General features: G+C 39.3%; 2 protein-coding genes across 6 annotated transcripts in view; one reads left to right on the forward strand and one right to left on the reverse strand.

The window, feature by feature from the left end:
• Nucleotides 1–612, reverse strand: part of LRRIQ4 (leucine rich repeats and IQ motif containing 4) — a 22,270-nt gene extending 21,658 nt beyond the window's left edge. For 3 of the 4 annotated variants that reach the window (XM_049629620.1, XM_049629622.1, XM_049629619.1), the window contains exon 1: nt 162–612. The gene's annotated coding sequence lies outside the window, so the exon portion shown is untranslated. The other variant, XM_049629621.1, reaches the window with a different exon arrangement.
• LRRC34 (leucine rich repeat containing 34) lies at nt 612–18,642 on the forward strand. Of its 2 annotated transcripts, XM_049629623.1 has the most exons (11): nt 612–726; nt 5,348–5,468; nt 5,972–6,090; nt 6,191–6,255; nt 7,295–7,378; nt 10,298–10,426; nt 12,159–12,254; nt 15,037–15,191; nt 15,577–15,732; nt 16,716–16,842; nt 18,303–18,642. In XM_049629623.1, the coding sequence occupies exons 1-11, from the start codon at nt 624–626 to the stop codon at nt 18,504–18,506; spliced, it is 1,359 nt and encodes a 452-aa protein (XP_049485580.1). In that variant the 5' UTR covers nt 612–623; the 3' UTR covers nt 18,507–18,642. The 2 variants fall into 2 exon arrangements, with proteins under 2 accessions (XP_049485580.1, XP_049485581.1); XM_049629624.1 differs by lacking the exon at nt 16,716–16,842 and having other exon boundaries at nt 18,303–18,413.
• The last annotated feature ends 594 nt before the right edge of the window (nt 18,643–19,236 follow it).

Here is a 19,236-nt window from a genome sequence, read left to right on the forward strand (position 1 = left end):
CCCCCCCCCCCCCCCCCCCCCCAACATACTCATCTAGGCAGCCCCAAGTACCTGTGTGTCTCCAGCACCTGGGACGGATTCGCTGGGGCCGGTCAGAGAGTCACCTCCGACAAAAAGCCCTCCCTGATACCCCCGCCCCAACACAAGACTGATCTACATACCCCTTTCAGCTTCCTTAGCTCCGGACCTTATCTGTCCTGGTGCTACCACGTTCTTCTGTACTTGGCCCCCCGCAGATATGTGCACGCTTTGGGGAGGGGACTGTGTCACAATCGTCATTGTAGCCCTGGCCCCCAGCCTATCAGCCGTGCCCACTAAACCTCAAGAACTTCTCCCTGCAAAGGAACCGGGGCACCCTCCGTCTGTGTTTTTAACCCAGGTCAAGGTGACCCGAAGCCAGGCGGGGGTGACCGAGGAGCCTCCATAGCATTGGCGGTCACCGCCTGCCCAGACAGGCCTCAAGGGCCCAAGTGGGTAATGGATGCGCAGTGGGCTGGAGGTGGCGTTCAGCGTCTGGCGGTCACCCGAGCCCTGGTGCAGCTGGCAGGAGGCCTGGGACTGGGCAGGCGCATGCGCGCGGTCGTCATGACAACTCCACCGCGTCTCTGGGGGCGTAAAGGGACATGCGGGGCGGTGGGAAGGTGGCGGCCCGGGCTAAGTCCCCGTCTCCTCCTCCCGCTCCCACTACAATCCCTACTACGTCCTGGGCCCCGGCCGACAGGAGCGGTAAGAAATAGGGTGTCCTTCGGCGCCTGCCTGGCCAGGTGGAGCGGGCGAGGGGCGCTACCCCAGCCGCGGGCTTGCTCGCACCAGCCCTTTCCTCCGAGCCGGCTGCCGGCCTGAGGCGGCTTGGCAGGAGGGTGCCCCTGGGAACCCCAGCTGTGGCCAGAACTTCGGGGCCCCCCACATGTGGGTGGGAGGGGAGCCCCACGATCCGCCCCCTTCCTCCCCGAGGGTCTGCCCTTCACTTGATAGGTTGTCCTGGGGGAGGTGTGTCTATTGATTTGCTCTCCCGTCTCAGGGAAGGGTGTGTAGGTGCTCCTCTTGGGCCCTTTTTTGTGTGCAAGCTCCAGAAAGCGGGGCCTGGGTGGGCAAGAGGGTCTTGAGTATGGTCTGCACACCCCTCCTCCTGCCTCCTCCAGCCTCCTTCCTCCTGCCCCATCCTCCTGCCGTCCATTTTTTTTTTTTTTTAAGTTTATTTATTTTTGAGAGAGAGCACGTAGCAGGGGAGGGGCAGGGAGGGAGAAAGGGGGAGAGAGAGAGAGAATCCCAAACAGGCTCAGTAGGACCCCTTTTGCAGGGCTCAAACCCAAGAACCATGAGCTCATGATCTGAGCAGAAATCAAGAATGGGTTGCTTAACTGACTCAGCCACCCAGGTATTCCTCACTGTTTCCATTTTGGATGCCTGTTTTTGTTTCTTTGTCTTTTTAAATATATTTTTAAATGTTTATTTTTGAGAGAGTGAATGAGAACGAGCAGGCGAGGGGCAGAGAGAGAGGGAGACAGAATCCTAAAGCAGGCTCCAGGCTCTGACCTGTCAGCACAGAGGTCATGTGGGGCTTGAACTCATGAGTAGTGAGGTCATAACCTGAGCTAAGTCAGACCACCCAGGGGCCCCTGGATGCTTGTTTTAAAGGGTTGTGTGCTTGTAGATATGGAACTGTGCTAGAAGCTTTACCTATTCCTTACTGCATCTGTGAGATGGGCGTCTAGCTCTGCCTCTAGCATAAGAGGAAGTTTAAGATGGGAGAATTTAAATAACTTGTACTTGTTCAAAGTCACACAGCTGATCCTGGATAGGCACTTACTCTGACTCACTCCCAACCCTTGGATTTCCCCAGTACTTGCCAGTGTAGGAGGGCATAGGGGACCACCTCCAAATTGAGCCCCTGCCCACTTTTTTTTTTAATATAGAATTTTTAAAAAGTGGTCCTAGGTGGAAAATATTTTGAATATAAGACTTTGGCATGGATTAAAAATGACATTTGGGTTAGACTTTGACATTTTCTTGTGTAACTGGTATTCCTAGTCTTAGCTTTACAATTGGAACACTGACATTATTTTCCGTGAATATGAATACAGGAAATAAATTACTGATGCCATAAAATCCCAACATACAGTACTTAGGTGAATTTTAAATGAAAGAGAGCATAACAGGAAAAATATACCAGAAACTTTTAAACACTTTAAATCCACAGTCGGGTAATAAGAATTTTTCATATTAACTTTTTTTAGCTATATTTAGTGTATAGTTTAAGATTCCCTCCTTCTTTCAAAGAAACAGGATTTCTAAGTCTGACGCATTTCTCCTGCATGTCCCGGGTGTGCTGTGGCCAGCTGAAGGCAGGCACTGAGCCTCAGAGATTCTCACGGTAGTCTTCTGTTTTTAACACCAAGGATGGGGCTCCTGGGTGGCTCAGTTGGTCGAGGGTCCGACTTCAGCTCAGGTCATGATCTCATGGTTTGTGAGTTCGAGCCCCGTGTCAGGCTCTGGGCAGACAGCTCGGAGCCTGGAGCCTGCTTCAGATTCTGTGTCTCCCTCTCTGTCTGTCCCTCCCCCCGTTCCGTTTGCGTTGTCTGTCCATCTGTCTCTCTCAAAAATAATTGTTAAAATTTAAAAAACAAAACAAGGAAGGTAGTAGAAGGGAGGAAACAAGCCCAGTGGGAGTCCAGCTCCAACAAGTAAATGTGCTTGAGATCTGTTTGCTTTGTTTCCTGTCGAGAATGCTAAAGTAGCATTTTGTAGATTGAATTCCATGTGAACCCTGGTCACATAAGTCTGGGAGATGGAGTATTTTTATTCTCCCTTCTCTCCGGGCTCAATAATTTGAAGACTCTTTACGCTCTTGAGTGTTTTTAATGTCCAGAGAAGTGTTATACAGATAGGGGTCTGTTTAGCTTTGTTTACTGCAGCGCTTCCCAAGCTTATCTGACAATAAGATCTATTCTACTTAGAACATCTTTTTTAAAAAATATTTATTTTTGAAAGAGAACGTGCGGGGTAGGGGTACAGGGAGACGGGGATAGAGGATCCAAGCGGGCTCTGCACTGACAGCAGTGAGCCTGATGTGGGGCTTGAACTCAAGAACCGTGAGATCATGACCTAAGCCAAAGTCAGATGCCCAACTGACTGCACCACCCAGGTGCCCCAGAGTATCTTTGATCATTTCATAGATTAGTATTCTAAAGAGCACAATTTGGGAGATATTGTGCTAAAATGTTGTTTAAATACATGAAGACTTCCTAAAATAAGTGAAGGGTTTCTTAGGTACCTCCACACACAAGAGAGGAAATTCTGTTAACATAAAAAATTTTCAGAGAATGACATGGGAAAACTCACAACATAATGTTAAAAGATCTGGAACTGTACTGAAATATTCCAATTTTGTTTAAAAATGCTAATAAGTACATATGTGAGAAAAACATTTGGGAGGAAATACCCACAGGCCTCAGTTATAATGGTTCTTTGGCAGTGGGATTGCTGATAAATGTTTATTTTTTTTTTATACTGAAATTTCCAAGTTGTCTGGAATAAGTGGGTTAATTTTTGTTAAAGCTTATTATTTAAATTTTTTTTAATGTTTATTTATTTTTGGGAGAGACAGAGACAGAATGTGAGTGGGTTAGGGGCAGAGAGAGAGGGAGACAATATCAAGCTGTCAGCACAGAGCCCAACGCGGGACTCGAACTCACAAACCATGAGATCGTGACCCAAGCTGAAGTCACACGCTCAACCGACTGAGCCACCCAAGTGCCCCTTTAAAGCTTATTCTTTTTTTTTTTTTTTTTAATGTTTTTATTTATTTTTGAGACAGAGACAGAGCATGAACGGGGGAGGAGCAGAGAGAGAGGGCACAGAATCCGAAGCAGGCTCCAGGCTCTGAGCTGTCAGCACACAGCCTGACGCGGGGGCTCGAACTCACAGACCATGAGATCGTGACCTGAGCCGAAGTCGGACGCTCAACCGACTGGGCCACCCAAGTGACCCTTTGAAGCTTATTCTTAAAAACTGTTAAGAAAAGTTTACTGCTTTCCTTTTTAATACAACGTTCCTCATCTTAAATCTTGTTTTGCAAATTTGTTTAGTAAACTCTTGGGTTCATATAATGTAGAAATCTACTCAGCAAAAATCTCAGCAAAGAACATCTGTTGAGATGCAGAGACTCAAAGAGGCTGGCTCTGAAGACACTAGGTTGGTTGAGTCGTGAGATCTCTGAGCACAGATTTTTTTTTTCAAGAGACTTACACAAAAGATAGGACAAAAACAAAGATAGTGGCATGTGCTTCTAAGGAGAGTGACAGCATAGCTTCCACCCTGGAAGGCGTGGGTCTGGCAAAAGATCCTTTTAAATTAATATGAAAAACTAAGACCTTTAAGGAAAGCAGCAGGTGTAACAAAGGAGAGAGTTCAACTCCTGCTTTGTTTCAGTCTTCTTTGTTAAGGGCTGAACAGAGCAAAATCAATCTTTAGAAAGAGGAAAAGGGGGTGTCTGGGTGGCTCAAGTGTCCAAATTGGGCTCAGGTCATGATCCCACAGTTTGTGGGTTCGAGTCCCACATCAGGCTCGCTGCTGTCAGCACAGAGCCTGCTTTGGATCCTCTGTCCCCACGCTTCTGCCCCTCCCCACTGGTTCCTTCTCTCTCAAAATAAATAAACTTAAAAAAAAAAAAATAGAGGAAATGGAAGGCTAGGGTAGGTGAAGAGCTGCTATGAGCCAGGCCTCCACTTAGTGTAAGGAGGAACTGACAGCTATATTCAAAGATGCATCAACCTGCATGGTATAGAGGGTATCCAAGAAGCCTATGGGATGTGGTGATTTTTCAGATCTTTTTAAAGTTTAGATTTTCTGATAGAATTGTCTTTATCTGAAGTCATGATAAGAAATTGTGAGTCATCCTAACCTAAGGTGGCAGAGTGGAAAGAGGCTTTGGAGTCAGTTTTTATACTCTGCCCTCATTAGCTGTATGGTTTTGGACAAAATATTTAATTTTTATGAATATCCTTTTCCTCAGCTACCAGGCCTGTAGTTCTTCTCCCTTTGTGTCGCTTCCCAGTTAGTGTCTGCCTACCCTCAGTGGGGGCTTCTATGGCTCTTGTTCGAATGGCATTTTCATTCGCCTCGATTCCTTCTATTTTCCCCCTCTTGCTCTTAATCCCATCTCCTTTTCTTCCTTACCCCTGACTCTATTCACATACACATTCATATCTTTGGAAGAAGTGTAATTTTTTTTTTTTTTTTTTTTTTTTTTTTTTTTTGCGGGGGGCAGTGGGGAGGGTGTAGAGGGAAAAGGAAAGGTCCCGGTATAATTCACATTGTGAAGAGTAATGCACTACTTTTTCAAAAGTTCCAGAAATTATTGGCAGTCTCCAGGAAGATTATTATAATCTATGTATGGAAAAGTCCAGGAAAATTAATTCCTTTGTATGGCATCTACTCCAGGAAGTGGATGAAGAAATTGAAAAGGGGTAAGGAAGACAAATACTTGATTACATAAGTAATATTCACTGATAATCATCTGTGAAAATTCTGGAATACTGAGTGATTTGTTTAAAGCCACTTGCAAATCCTTTTTAAAATGGACGTACTTTTTGATTCAGAGAGGTAGATGATGGACAGTGTTAGTCCCGGAGGTAGCGGAGTATATGGGGACGAACACGAGACCAGTGGCTCTCGGCTCCAGATTTGTGCTGAACTCCTGTGGGCTGGATTTATTTATGAAAATCGTTGAAGTCTTTGATGTCATTATCTGTCAAGTGGAGATACATTGTTTTGTGTGTGAGAAAAATTCTATAATATAAAAGTGTCTGTAAAATCTGTAGAATATTCAGCCCTCTTAAGTTACTTGATGTAAATCTATATTGTGACACATACTTGGTTTCAGTAAATGCTATTCATGACGTTACTATTTACACATGAGGGAAAAAGTGCTTTTATTTCTTTACTGGGTTTCTTTTTTGTATTTTAACAGATTGGAAGGAATCATATTAAACATTCCTGGTAACAGTCGCTTAATGCCAGCAGAAAGAATAACAGGTGAAGATTTTTGGATTCTTTCCAGAATTTTAAAGAAGAATCCACATATTAATGGTATATGCTTCCTTAAGAATCGTTGCCTCTTGCTTTCATTTTCCTGATTTTAATTATTCATTATAAGGAATATCTGCCTCTATTCATCCGTGTTCTCCAGGTTTGGATGTTAGATATAACCTCATGAGTGATGTTGGTGCATACTATGCTGCAAGACTGCTTCAGGTATTTTACTGCAACATGTTCTTAGTTCTTTTTGTTTTTTTCCCAGGAGTCAGTTAAGAACCAGTCCTTTCTTTGGAATGTGCGGAGTTTGAATACCCTAAGCCTGCTAAGTTAACCCTTTATTACAGACTTCACTTTGGAACTGCCCAGGCTGAAGTGCTGCATTATGGTTGCATTTTATGTAAGAAATACAGTATGGTCAAAAAAACAAACAAAACAAAACAAAACAAAAAACGTGTGGTCCACCAATCAGATAGGTGTACTTTAAGAAAAGGCCCTTGTTCCACCCTCAGACGATTGGCAAATATGTGTATGTGTCTGTTTTTTCAGTTAAAATGTTTAAGGCAGCATATATCACTTACTCACTACCTCTCTTGAATTCACTTTTTAAGTTCTTACTTGTCCCAATCTCAACTGCTAAACATGTTTCCAATGAGCTTAAAAGTGATTTTAAAATTCTCCTATCCATGAGATAGCACACAACGTAAGGACAGAGTGAAGATTAAAAAAGAATATAAACTAAATAATTTATTCTCAACAATTACAAAAATGCTGCAAAAGTCATCAAAATGTTCTGTTTACAGTGAAACCACCTAGTCTCGTGGCACACCCACAAAGTGATAGTTTTGCAAAATGTCCAGGTCCTGACCTTGCACTATATTTATAACACTTGAAATACACTGAAAATCCACCTGTATATTTATCAGTAGACTACTGATACCTAGAGCTCCTGAGTCCTCTTTTGCAAACTTGTACACTCACACTTTGTAAGCACATTCGTACTTTGAATCATTGATCAAAAAGGAATGTGGTCTTTTTCTTTCATTTATATTGCAATTATGTTTAAATGAGAATGGTAATCTCCACCCCCTCCCCCGGCCCTTAATGGTAGTTTCTCGTGCTGGACTTACAGATTTTCTATGTTGCAAAGATTTTCTTTGGAGGTGAATACTTTTATTTAAATAAAGCAGCTCCTAGATTGATTTGTTTCCTAATAATTGCATTCCTAATAATAGTTTCTTTTCTCTCCTTATTATAGAAACAACATAAACTCATTTATTTAAATCTTATGTTTAATGATATTGGGCCCGAAGGTGGAGAATTGATTGCTAAAGCACTACATGTAAGCATTTAAATACCTTAAACCAACATTTTCTTTGGGAATTTTAACTTCTGATAGCTTGTAATCAACATAATAAAATATCACTGTGAACTTACATTATTATGCAAATGTGTACTTTTATTGCACTTCGATGTATTAAAATGTAATATTACAAGCACTTTTGAACTCAGTTTTAAAAAAATGATTATTTATTTTGAGAGAGTGAGCGAGCAGGGGAGGGACAAAGAGAAAGGGAAAGAGAATCCCAAGCAGGCTCCACATTGCCAGCATAGAGCCCGGTGTGGGGATCAAACCCATGAACCGTGAGATCATGACCTGAGCCAAAACCAAGAATCAGACACTTAACTGACTGAGCCACCCAGGTACCCCTAAAAATAAACAGCTCTATTGAGGTATAATTCACATACAGAAAATTTTACTTTTTTCCATAAAAATTTACCTTTAAGGTGTTCAGCTCTGTGGGTCTTTGTATATTCAGAATTGTGCAACCATCACTGCCTATTTTTAGAACTTTTCATCCCCCAAAGATGCCGCAAAGCCATTAGCAACCCTTCTCCATGCTTCTTTCACTCCCCAGTGAGTGTTCATCCATATTGTAACACACTTCATTCCTTCTTATTGCCTAATAATATTCCATGGTTTGGATATATCCTATTTTCTTCATCTATCAGTTAAAGGACATTTGGGTTTCCACTTTTTGTCTATAATAATGCTATAATAATGTGAATTATATATAATAATGTGAATATTTGCACATTTTTGTGTGCATAGGTTTTCCATTTTCTTGGGTATATACCTAGGAGTGAAACTGCTAGATCATTTGGTAATGGTGTTCAACATCTTGAGAAACTGCCAAACTGTTTTCCAAAGTGGCTGTCCCTTTTTATGATTCCACCAGCAATGTGGAGTGTTTTAATTTCTCTACATCCTCACCAGCACTTGTTACGGTCTTGATTTTAGCCATCCTGGTGGATATGAAGAGGTTTTGTGGTTTTGATTCGCATTTCCCTCATAAATAATGATGTTGAGCATCTTTGCATGTGCCATTCTTTGGAGAAACGTCTATTCGGTGCCCATTTTTAAATGGTTTGTCTTTTTAAACTGTGAGAGTTCTTTACATGTTCTGGATGTAAGTCCCTTATCAGATACATGAGTTGCAAATGTTTTCTCTCATTCTGTAGTTTAGGTTGCCTTTTCACTTCCTTAATGGTGTCTGTCCTTTGAAGCACAAAATTATTTAATTTTGATAAAGTTCGATTTATTTTTTCTTTTGTTGTTTGTGCTTTTGTTGTTATATCTAAGAAAGCTTTGCTTAACTCGAAGTCATGAAGATTTACACTTGCGTATTCTTCTAACAGTTTTGTTTTAGCTCTTTCATTTAGTTATTTGATCCATCTTGAGTCAATTTTTGTATATGATGTGAGGTGGGAGTCTAACCTCATTCTTCTGCATGTGGATATCCAGTTGTCCCAATACTATTTAAGACTGTTCTTCCCCATTAATTTTCTCGATCGATTATAAATGGCTTATTTCTTATTTCTCTATTCTTCATTCTATTAACCTGTATTTTGATCCTTATGCCAGTCCCACACTATCTTGATTACTGTAGTTTGTAGCCAGTTCTGAAGTCAAGAAGCATGGGTCCTTTCTGTTTCAAGATGTGCTGGTCCCTTGCATTTCCGTATGAAATTTAAGACCAGTTTATCAAGTTCTGCAAGAAAAACAAGGATTTTTGAGAGGAATTGCTTTCAGTCTTTAGATCAGTTTGGGGAGTATTGCCATCTTAACAGTATTAAGTCTTCTGATCCACGAACATGGGAAGGGTTTCCATTTATTTAGGTTTTTCATTTCCTTCAACAGTGCTTTGTTTTTAACGTACAAGTCTTGCTTTTGCTAAATTTATTCCTAACGTTTTATTCTTTTTGATGCTATTGTAAATGGGATAACCTTAATTTCAGTTTTGGGTTGTTCATTGCTAGTGTGTAGAAATACGATTAAAAAAAATACACACACACACACACACACACACACAATTGGTCTTTTGCCCTGCAGTCTCACTGAACTCACTAGTTCTAACAGCTTTTTTGGTGGATTCCTTTGGATTTTCCATAAATAAGATCACATTATATGCAGAGATGGTTTTACTTCTTTTCCAATCTGGATGCCTTTTTTGTTTCTTTTCCTTGCCTAATTGCTTGGTCTAGAATCTCCAGTACAATATTAAATAGAAGTGTTAACAGTAGACATCATTGCCTTCTTCCTGCTCTTAAGGGGTTTGGATTAACTTTAACTATTTGCACTTACATGTCTTCTGATATTTACTCATCAGCATATTGAAATGTCTGTAGTTTTATTTGTGAAAGAATTATCAAAAGAGTGGAATAAGAGGAGTTAAACTTTGCAAATGTTTGAGAAATTATATTCCTTTAGAAGTGATACAGGGAGAATATGGAATGAGTACTTAATGGGTATAGTGTCTCCTTTTGAGGAGGTAATAAAAATACTTTGGAACTAGCTATGTGATGGCCGTATAACACTGTGAATTTATTAAAAGCCAGTGAATTGTACACTTTAAAATGGTTAACTTTGGGTTATGTGAATTTCACCTCAAAAAAAAAAAAGTGGCATAATTCTGTTAGAAAACAAACTTATAGATTTCCCAGTGAAAGGAAAATTTATTAAAATCTGCTTCATTTACTGGGCATTTTTGGGCATCTGTTTCCTGGGCATTCTCTCCACTAAAAAATTAAGCTAGATTTTTATGAGTAGCTGAATGGTACCTTTAAGGAGTGTATCCTCTTCTGTCTTCATGAAAAACTGATGAGTCTACAAATAGTAATATAGTCTCCTAACTCATGTAATCAAACAAGAATTCTGTGGACTAAAATTTAACGAAGTTTTGGTTCTTTTCCTTTTCAGAAGAATACAACTCTGAAATACCTAAGAATGACTGGAAACAAGATTGAAAATAAAGGTGGAATGTTTTTTGCTGCAATGCTGCAAATTAATTCATCCTTAGAAAAATTAGATCTGGGTGACTGTGATCTGGTGAGTAAAATGGTTATAAGAAATATCGCCTAGGTACTGCGTCATTCTCCCTGGAAACCAGGATAGGTAATTGTTAGACCAGCTAAATGACCATCTTAGGAATGATTAAGCTTTCCCCTAATATCAGAGAAAAAGGTGGTTTTTTTTATACTATTAGGCATAATAGTGCTATTAATAAAATCAGATTGTATTTATTATAGAGGAATACTTAGAATAAAATTCTTCCTAAGCTTCCATCTATAACCCTTCTTAACCTATATGGGATCTTTTGAGAAAAAGATTGTGGTGTTTTCTGTTGTTATTGTTGTTTCTTATTTAAAAAATGCTACTTCATTAGAAAGCTTATATTCCAGTTGGGAAAACATCAATAAAGAGAAAAGTGCTACAAAGATTGCCAAGTAGGAGGTAATCTTCAGGTTAGGGTAGTTTCTAATATCTGAGGAGGTAACACTTGGTCATGAAGGATGAGGAAAAACTGCCTTGGAAAGCATCCATGGCAGAACATTCAAGGCAGGGGTCCAACACATACAGACTCTAAGATAGTGCTGCCCCAAGTGTTGTATGGGTGGCATTACTAATACAGACTGAGGCGATTTTAATACTCATGTATTTATTTTTACAGATGCTTATTTTGAGGAATTTACTTATTTTAAGGTTTTCCATTTATAGTAGTGAGTTTTAAAATAAGATGGAGAAAGTGAATTGATTCAATGGAAAACTATTAAGTAAATAATAAAACTGACACCCAAATATAGCAAAAATCATGAGAAGTACATGAGTAACGAAATACTGACTCCGCGGGTTTTAAGAACTCAAAAGCCAGAGTGGATGAGGGAGTTAAGAGTATCTCAAAATGAAGGCGGAGGTTTGCAGAGGCCAGATCCAGCAATGTTGTATGGGTTGCGGGTCATACATCAGGGGAAGAGGGGATTGTTATAAATGTGTGTCATGGAAAGGCTTTGAGAAGTGATGTTATCTGATTGGTCCTTTAAAAAGATCTCTGGTTTCTTTGTTGGGGAATTAGAGAGTGACAGAGGAAGCTCACAGACCATTTAGGAAGTTACTACAGTAGTCCAGGTGACAATAAGGACTGGGGTTGGGGTGGTGGCACCCAGATGGGCTAATTGAGACATCTTTTGGAGACAGAATCTCTTAAGACTTACTGATTAATTGGATGGGAGGGTGAGTGGAGTGGCGGAGTGCGAGGAAGCCCAGGTTTTCTGGTGTAACACCTGGGTGTGGTCGGTGGTGTCCATCACAGAAATGGGGAAGAATTAGGCCCTTCCAAAAAGGTAAAGAGGGAGGCCTGTGGAAGCTGTGAAAAATGGATTAGTAAATCTTTGCCACCACTCACACACACTGAGGGTTCAAGTATGCATAACACTTGTACCGTGTTCTACACTATGTTCTCAGTAGTGCAGAGTGCTAGCTGGGACCCACGCGTGTATCTGTGTATCTGAGGTCTGTCTGCAACACACAGTACCTTGAGGACTTAGGAGCAAACCTGGAGGTAAACATCCTAGGAAATGGACTGTGAAACTTTCAGAACTCCCCATCATGTTACAGATTTTAGGCCAGGGAGAAAAGAACACAGTGATCATTCATTTCTGAATTTGACCACACAAGGTTTACAATTCAAAATACAATTTATTTAACTGAATCCAGGTTACTGATTTTGAAATAGGGATGTTAAATATGTTGTCAGTTTCCTTAATGAATTTATTGTTTTTAGGGAATGCAAAGTGTGATAGCATTTGCTACAGTCCTAACTCAAAACCAAACAATTAAGGGAATAAACCTAAACCGACCTATACTGTATGGTGAACAGGTATGTATTCAAAGTGATGACAGCTAATATTATATGTGAATAAAACGAAGGTACTATTTATTGAAGGTTATGTCAAGGTTCATGAATGCATTATATTTTTAGAATTAACTGCATTTACAAACAAAAGCTTACTTGAAGAAAAATTGAGTCATGATTTTAGATGTTGCTTATTTAAGCAGTAAACATGTCTTTTTTTTTTTCTTGTAAACTCAGATTAACAGTGAGTAAACCTGTAGAGAGGCAAAGTAGTTTAGACAAAAACAAATGATTAAAGTTTTATTTTTTTTTTAATTTTTTTAATGTTTATTTTTGAGAGAGAGAGAACAAGTGGGGGAGGGGCAGGGAGAGAGGCAGGGAGAGAGGAAGACACACAATCCAAAGCAGGTTCCAGGCTCTGAGCTGTCAGCACAGAGCCCCATGTGTGGTCTCACCACAAACCGTGAGATCATGACCTAAGCTGAAGTCAGATGCTTAACCTACTGAGCCACCCAGGTGCCCCCAAATGATTCAAGTTTTAAAGGCTGGATTATAAAAGCTCAGTGTAAATTGTTTTGTTGTCTGTTGTATTGGTATCATTAAACCACTTTTGAAATTATGAGTAATAATGGCAGAATGTGAGTGAATAGCAGCCTGGGAAGTCTGGACTTGATCCTATAGGTAAGCTACCTACTGGAGACAAGATGAGGGAAAACATGGTACCTGCTGTCAAGGCTTCTCCTTATTCCTTTAACATTCTTTTAGAAGTGGCAGAGAAGGTTCTCAGATTGAGGATGTGACATTTGAAGGCTAAATCAAAATTTTCTGGATTAAAGCCTCTAAGAAATAAGTGTGTTAAACTATATGAAATCACATCAGAAGCACGATTCCTCTTGTGTGTTGAGTGATGTCGTCATTCCCAAATCTGAGAGTTATGAAAAGCCCAAAGGCCTTTCTCAGGTCCAAGCCCTTGCTCTCAGCCTGGTGCTGAGAGTTTAGCCAGTCAGGTAAACTCTAGCCTGCTTTCTATCCCTCTCTAAGGCAGCCACCACCTTCTCTCTCCCTGTGAGCACTAGTTTCTTCAGTGGCTGTGGAGTAGAATCCTCATGTGCTTCCTCATACTGTGCTGTTCCCAAACATAAGCCTGCAAACCTGTTCCATTTAATGAATTCCATTTATCTGAGGAGCTTGGAAAGATACTGATGCCAGGCATCATCTTAGGCAAATTGTCAAACTCAGCGAATTGACCTAAAAACTCTTTACTATTTCTGGTTCTAGTTCCGTCCCTTAATAAGGGTGGTCACTCGACCGAATTTCTTGACCTAAAAAAAAAATGCAAAGCATAAAACACAAATATGTATCATGTCCTCTGTTTCAGGCACCATGCAGAGCAGTATTTGGCCCCATAAGTGATCAGTTTGCATTTGTTAAGATCCTAAACTATAGCTTCCTTTGGGTGTATCTATTTCAGTGTCAGCAATAATTTAAATAAGATACAGGATTACAGAACACTGAATAATAATAAATGCTTTGCAGTGTTCTATAGAACACTTATTTGGGGCCACGTATTTTGTTAATTTAATTCTGTGAGGGAAGTAGAATTTTATCTGTTTTACAGGAAAGGAAACTGAGACTCAGCTAGATGAAATAATTTGCTCAAAGTCATACAGCTAGTATAATGCAAGTATCTGGACAGTTTTAAGGGTATTTTGAGAGCAAGAGAGCGCACGCAAACAGGGAAGGGGTAGAGAGAGAGGGAGAGAGAGATCCCAAGCGGGTTCTGCACTGTATGCAGAGAGCCCGTTGTGGGGCTTGAACTCATGAACCATAAGATCGTGACCTGAGCTGAAATCAAGAGTCAGACGCTTTATCGACTGAGCCACCCAGGCACCCCTGGACAGTTTTATTATAAAGCTCATATACTTTTATTATAAAACTCATGTACTATCTGCTATTGCCACGTGGTCTTGTTTAACTTTTAAACTTTTTCTCAAAGTAGGTTTTTCTCAGAGTATTATGTAGAAGTACGTAATTTGAGCATAGTTATCCATGTTTGTATTCAGCATTTCCAGTGACTGTAAAACTTCTTATAAATACAGCAATCAAGCAAGAGAACTTCTTACCATAAAATACTCTGACCCATTCATTTCAAGACTCTGACTCTTAAAAATTTAAAGTGCTTGGTATTCAAATCCTCATTGAGGCTATTTACCTTTTGCCTGGAAGCAGCTAGATTTTGGAATTAAAAATAAGTCTTCCAGTGACTAGAAGAGTAAAACGTATTTAGAAATTTGGGATGATTATAAAAGGGAAGAACTAGATATCACAGGATTAATGAGTGTTTTTAAATAGAAACAACATTGGGAAATGTGTATTTTGTCTAAAGACTATGAAGAGTAGGAATCAAGAGAAAAGTTCAGGAACATATGGAGGGTGTAAGAAAAATTTAGAGACTGAGAGGACAACAATAAGGGGGCTTAACATGCTCAATACGTCATGGGACCAATTTTTTTTTTTTTTCCACCTGGAATGATTGTTTAGGATTATGCCTTTTTAAAACCAGCCTCTTTTACTTTACATCACTTAGTCACTGTACCTTGCAAGTGCCTACTGTCTATTTTTAAAATAAGGTATCATTTGTGGCAAAAATGATTTTTCTTAAAAGCCAAGCCAAAACAAATGAAAATTACAGACTAATAGTCTTGATATTTTCTTTAAAGCTAATTTAAATAACTTAGCATATGTTTGGAATAAACAGGTACAGCTTCAAAATTGTATTTTAGAAAAAGATTTTACCTATTTTTAGGAAGAGCCCACAGTTCATCTAGGCCACATGTTGAAAGAAAATCACTGCCTTGTTGCACTACACATGTGTAAGCATAATATGAAAAACTGTGGAATAAAACAATTATGCGATGCACTGTATCTGAATAGAAGCCTACGCTATCTTGATGTGAGCTGGTAAGTGATAATACATTAATCCAGAAGTCCTGGAAATAATCTATGTAAACATTTACAGTACATAGGATACGCCATTAGATACTAATTCCAAAGATCAGAAAATGCAACCATTGTTGTCACCTTTTTATCCTAAGTCTTAGTATTTAGCTTGTACTGATATTGTATATCCTACAATGTGAATGAGCAATTTAATCATGAGTAATCCAGAATGAAAGTAAGATTTTATAGCAAATTTCATTAACTTTTTGGGAAATTGAGTGATTAAAATCTTTTAGTGAATGAGAAAGTACTGTTCTATATAACAATTCTGAGGCCTGTTAATCTCTATGAATAAAAGAAGAATACTTCATATTTTCAAATGTAACACGTATTTTTCCTTTCCCAGCAATAAAATAACTCGTGATGGAATGGTGTGTTTGGCTGACGTACTGAAAAGCAATACTACTCTGGAAGTAATAGATCTTTCTTTTAACAGAATAGAAGATGTAGGAGCAAAGTATCTCAGTGAAACTCTTGCTTCACACAACAGGAGTCTTAAAGCGTTAGTATCACTTTATTTAATCAAAATAACAAAAATTTAAACCTTTAAAACACTAACCTCAAGCCCTTTAACTCAAGATGCATGATGAAATATAAAAATAGTTTCTAAACTGACATATTAAACATTTCAATTTCTTTTTCAAAAGTAATGTCTATTTTTTTTTTTTTAATGTTTATTTTTGAGAGAGAGAGAGACACACACACAGAGTGTGAGCAGGGGAGGGGGCAGAGGGAGAGGGAGACACAAATCTGAAGCAGGCTCCAGGCTCTGAGCTGTTAGCACAGAGTCTGACGTGGGGCTCAAACTCACGAACCATGAGATCATGATCTGAGCCGAAGTCGGCCACTTAACCGACTGAGCCACCCAGGCACCTCCAAAAGTAATATTAAAAATTATATTGATTCTACTTATGATTGATTTAAGACTGAGAGAATTCTTACTGCCTATAGTATTTACCCTGACTTCTATAGAAAAATCACAATCATTCAATATGACCAAGACTTAAAAATAATCAAAGAAAATACTACTTGGATGACTTAATCCTGAAGGGCATATTTGTAATCCACCCCAAACATTTACTGAATGATATAAAACAGCCTATTGATTTCTAAAATGTAGGTAGCTCTACTAGGTACATGAAACATCCAATTAGAGAACTAAGTTTCTTGGATTTTAGGATTACATCAGACGCTGAAGAATAATGCCAAGATTTTACAGCATAAAATTCAACAAGGGTGCCTGGGTGGCTCAGTGGGTTAAGTGACCAACTTTGGCTCAGGTCATGATGTCAGGCTTTGTGAGTTCGAGCCCTGCATCGAGCTCTCTGCTGTAAGTGCAGAGCCTACTTCGGATCCTCTATCTCCCCCTCTCTTAAAATAACAAACTTAGAAAGAAATGTAATAAATGTTGTTGGCTAACTTATGCATCTTCTTTGTGAAAGTATTTACTGGTTTCCAGGGTTATTACTTCTTGTTTCTCCCTAGGTTGTCAGTAGTGAACAACAACATAAAGGGAGAAGGACTTGTTGCACTTTCACAGTCCATGAAAACAAACCCCATACTCTCTAATGTCTACATTTGGGGAAACAAATTTGATGAAGCTACATGTGTGGTATGTTTTGGTTTTTTTTCTTTCTTCTTCACTGAAGGCTTTTTCTGGGGTCTTCTCTATAACATCAGACATTTACAGGTGGCCTTAGAAATGATTATAACATATTGGGGCACCTGGGTGGCTCAGTGGGTTAAGCGTCTGACTCTTGACTTCAGCTCAGGTCATGATCTCATGTTTGTTGAGTTGGAGCCCTGTGTCAGGCTCTGCACTGCCAGAGTTGAGCCTGCTTGGGATTCTCTCTCTCCCTCTCTCCCTCTCCTTCCCCTGCTCACTTGCTTGGTCTCTCTCTCTCTCTCAAAAATAAATATTAAAAGAATGATTACAAAATATAGTAAGACACTGCAGTTCTGATACATTTAAAAATAAACCCTAAAAATGACTGGAAAGTTCTGTGGTTGAAATAGCAAAATATCTCAAATACTACATATTAATATAAAGATCAATGAATGACACAGTCCCAACTCCTCCAAAGTTAAAACATTTTAAAAATCACAATTGTTGATTTATTCTAAATTTGATGCAGCACAATCTCTAATCTGCTGCCCAATAATTAAACCAAGACATGGTTTTGGAGACCTACAGTACTTTTAACTGCTGCTTATGCAAATACAGCCCTTGATACTACTTTCAAAACAAAAAGCATAGTAACAAATAATTTTGATTTGGAAAGAAGATGCTAAAAATCTCAATTTGCAAAAAGGCTATCCAAAACTACCACCAAAACGAGTAATAAAACATACTATTTAAATCTTGATTTTAGAAAAACATATTCTACACACTAGAAACTAAGGTGAGCTTGGAATAAAGCAGAAAGCAACTGAAGTTTTCTTTTACTGTCTACATTTCTGCCTATCTCTGTACACAATCTTACTGACAAGCCAGCTTAACATGTTTGTGTGATCTTACATACATACCAATGATCCATGAGGTAAACAAAGAAAATTCTACAATGAAAAAAGAATGGGGCTACCAGCCAGGCCACCGTCTAATAATATGGAAATGGTCTCTTAGCCTCAGACTATAAATGAGCTTCAGGGAGTTTATGAACTCCAGAGAGTTGGATGCCAAAATCTGATTATTTTTCTGAGAAATGGGTCCCTGGCCATCAAATTTTCAAGGGCATATACAACTCCTTATGTCCCTCATTTAAGATCCCCTGTAGGAATTTTGACCATGGGACCTTTTGGCCCACAAAATCAGTAACACTGAGAATTGTTAACTCTGGAAGTCATAAAATGATAAATACCTTAAAGCTTAGAAATAAATTTTGCAAGATTCTAATTTCATTGTGAAATTAAGTGAACAAAAATCTGTATGTGGAAAATAATAAAATTCAGTAATTTACTCAAAATATTTTAAACTGAAAATCAGTACAGCTAACTTGAATATAGAAATTTAATTACGATAAATGAACAACCTATTTTATTAATGATAGTTTGTTCTTTTCTTAAAAATCACAGGCATATTCAGACTTAATTCAAACAGGCCGTCTAAAACCAGACAATACAGATGTGGAGCCATTTGTGGTGGATGGACATGTGTATCTTGCAGAAGTCTCCAATGGCCTTAAAAAGCATTATTACTGGAGGCCAACTTACGGAGAAGTTTGCAGTCAGTCATCTAATGCAGGTTCTATTCTTGTACCAGTAGGTCCAGATCTATGAAAAACAAGCTCTGAAATAATTTTCACATATTTGCCTTATGTTAATATTTTATGGCCTACTACAGTTTTCATTCATAAATTAGAACAAGCTACTTCTTGAAATGTGTAAAAGATATATTAAACTTTGTTTAACTGTCCATTGTGGAAAAACTGAGTAATATAATTTTTTAGAAGAAATTTTACAGGAAAGCAAAGATGGTGGAGGAGAACCCTGAATTCACCTCATCCCACGGACATATCAAGGCAACTGCTCCACTCTGCAAACAACCTGAAGCCTGGCAGAACAGATCTTCCACAGCTAAACCCCTGGAGTGACTAGCCACAAAGGGGAAGGACATCACAGGCAAGGAGAAGCGACCCCACACTGGACACCAATGGCCCTGGGGACTTGCACTGGGAAGACCAGTCTCCATACTGTCTGGTTTTGAACATCAGTGGGGCTTAACTCCAGGAGAGCTGGAGGGCTATAGGAAACCAAGGCTCCACCCTCTAAAAACCAATACACTAAATAACTAAAAAGCAGTTTGAAAAGTGCCTGGGGTATATGTGAGGGAGATTTGTTGCCGCATTTGAGGATGTATACAGGAGGGGCAGGAATCTACAGGAAATCTAGTAGCTTTCTCCAGGAAGGAAAGTGCTGGTGCCTGCCAATTTTCCTGCCCCCTCCCAGCCTAGACAGCCGAACACTTATGGAAGCCAGTTCTGACATTCTCAACCTACCTTCCTAGCAT

This window comes from Panthera uncia, chromosome C2, assembly GCF_023721935.1.
Source record: "Panthera uncia isolate 11264 chromosome C2, Puncia_PCG_1.0, whole genome shotgun sequence".
Lineage (NCBI taxonomy): Eukaryota > Metazoa > Chordata > Mammalia > Carnivora > Felidae > Panthera > Panthera uncia.

Coding starts and splice junctions, on each gene's coding strand:
- LRRC34 (XM_049629623.1), top strand. CDS start 624: ATGCGGGGCGGTGGGAAGGTGGCGGCCCGGGCTAAGTCCCCGTCTCCT. Junction 5,469..5,971: donor GATGAAGAAATTGAAAAGGG/GTAAGGAAGACA, acceptor GTATTTTAACAG/ATTGGAAGGAATCATATTAA. Junction 7,379..10,297: donor TGATTGCTAAAGCACTACAT/GTAAGCATTTAA, acceptor TTTCCTTTTCAG/AAGAATACAACTCTGAAATA.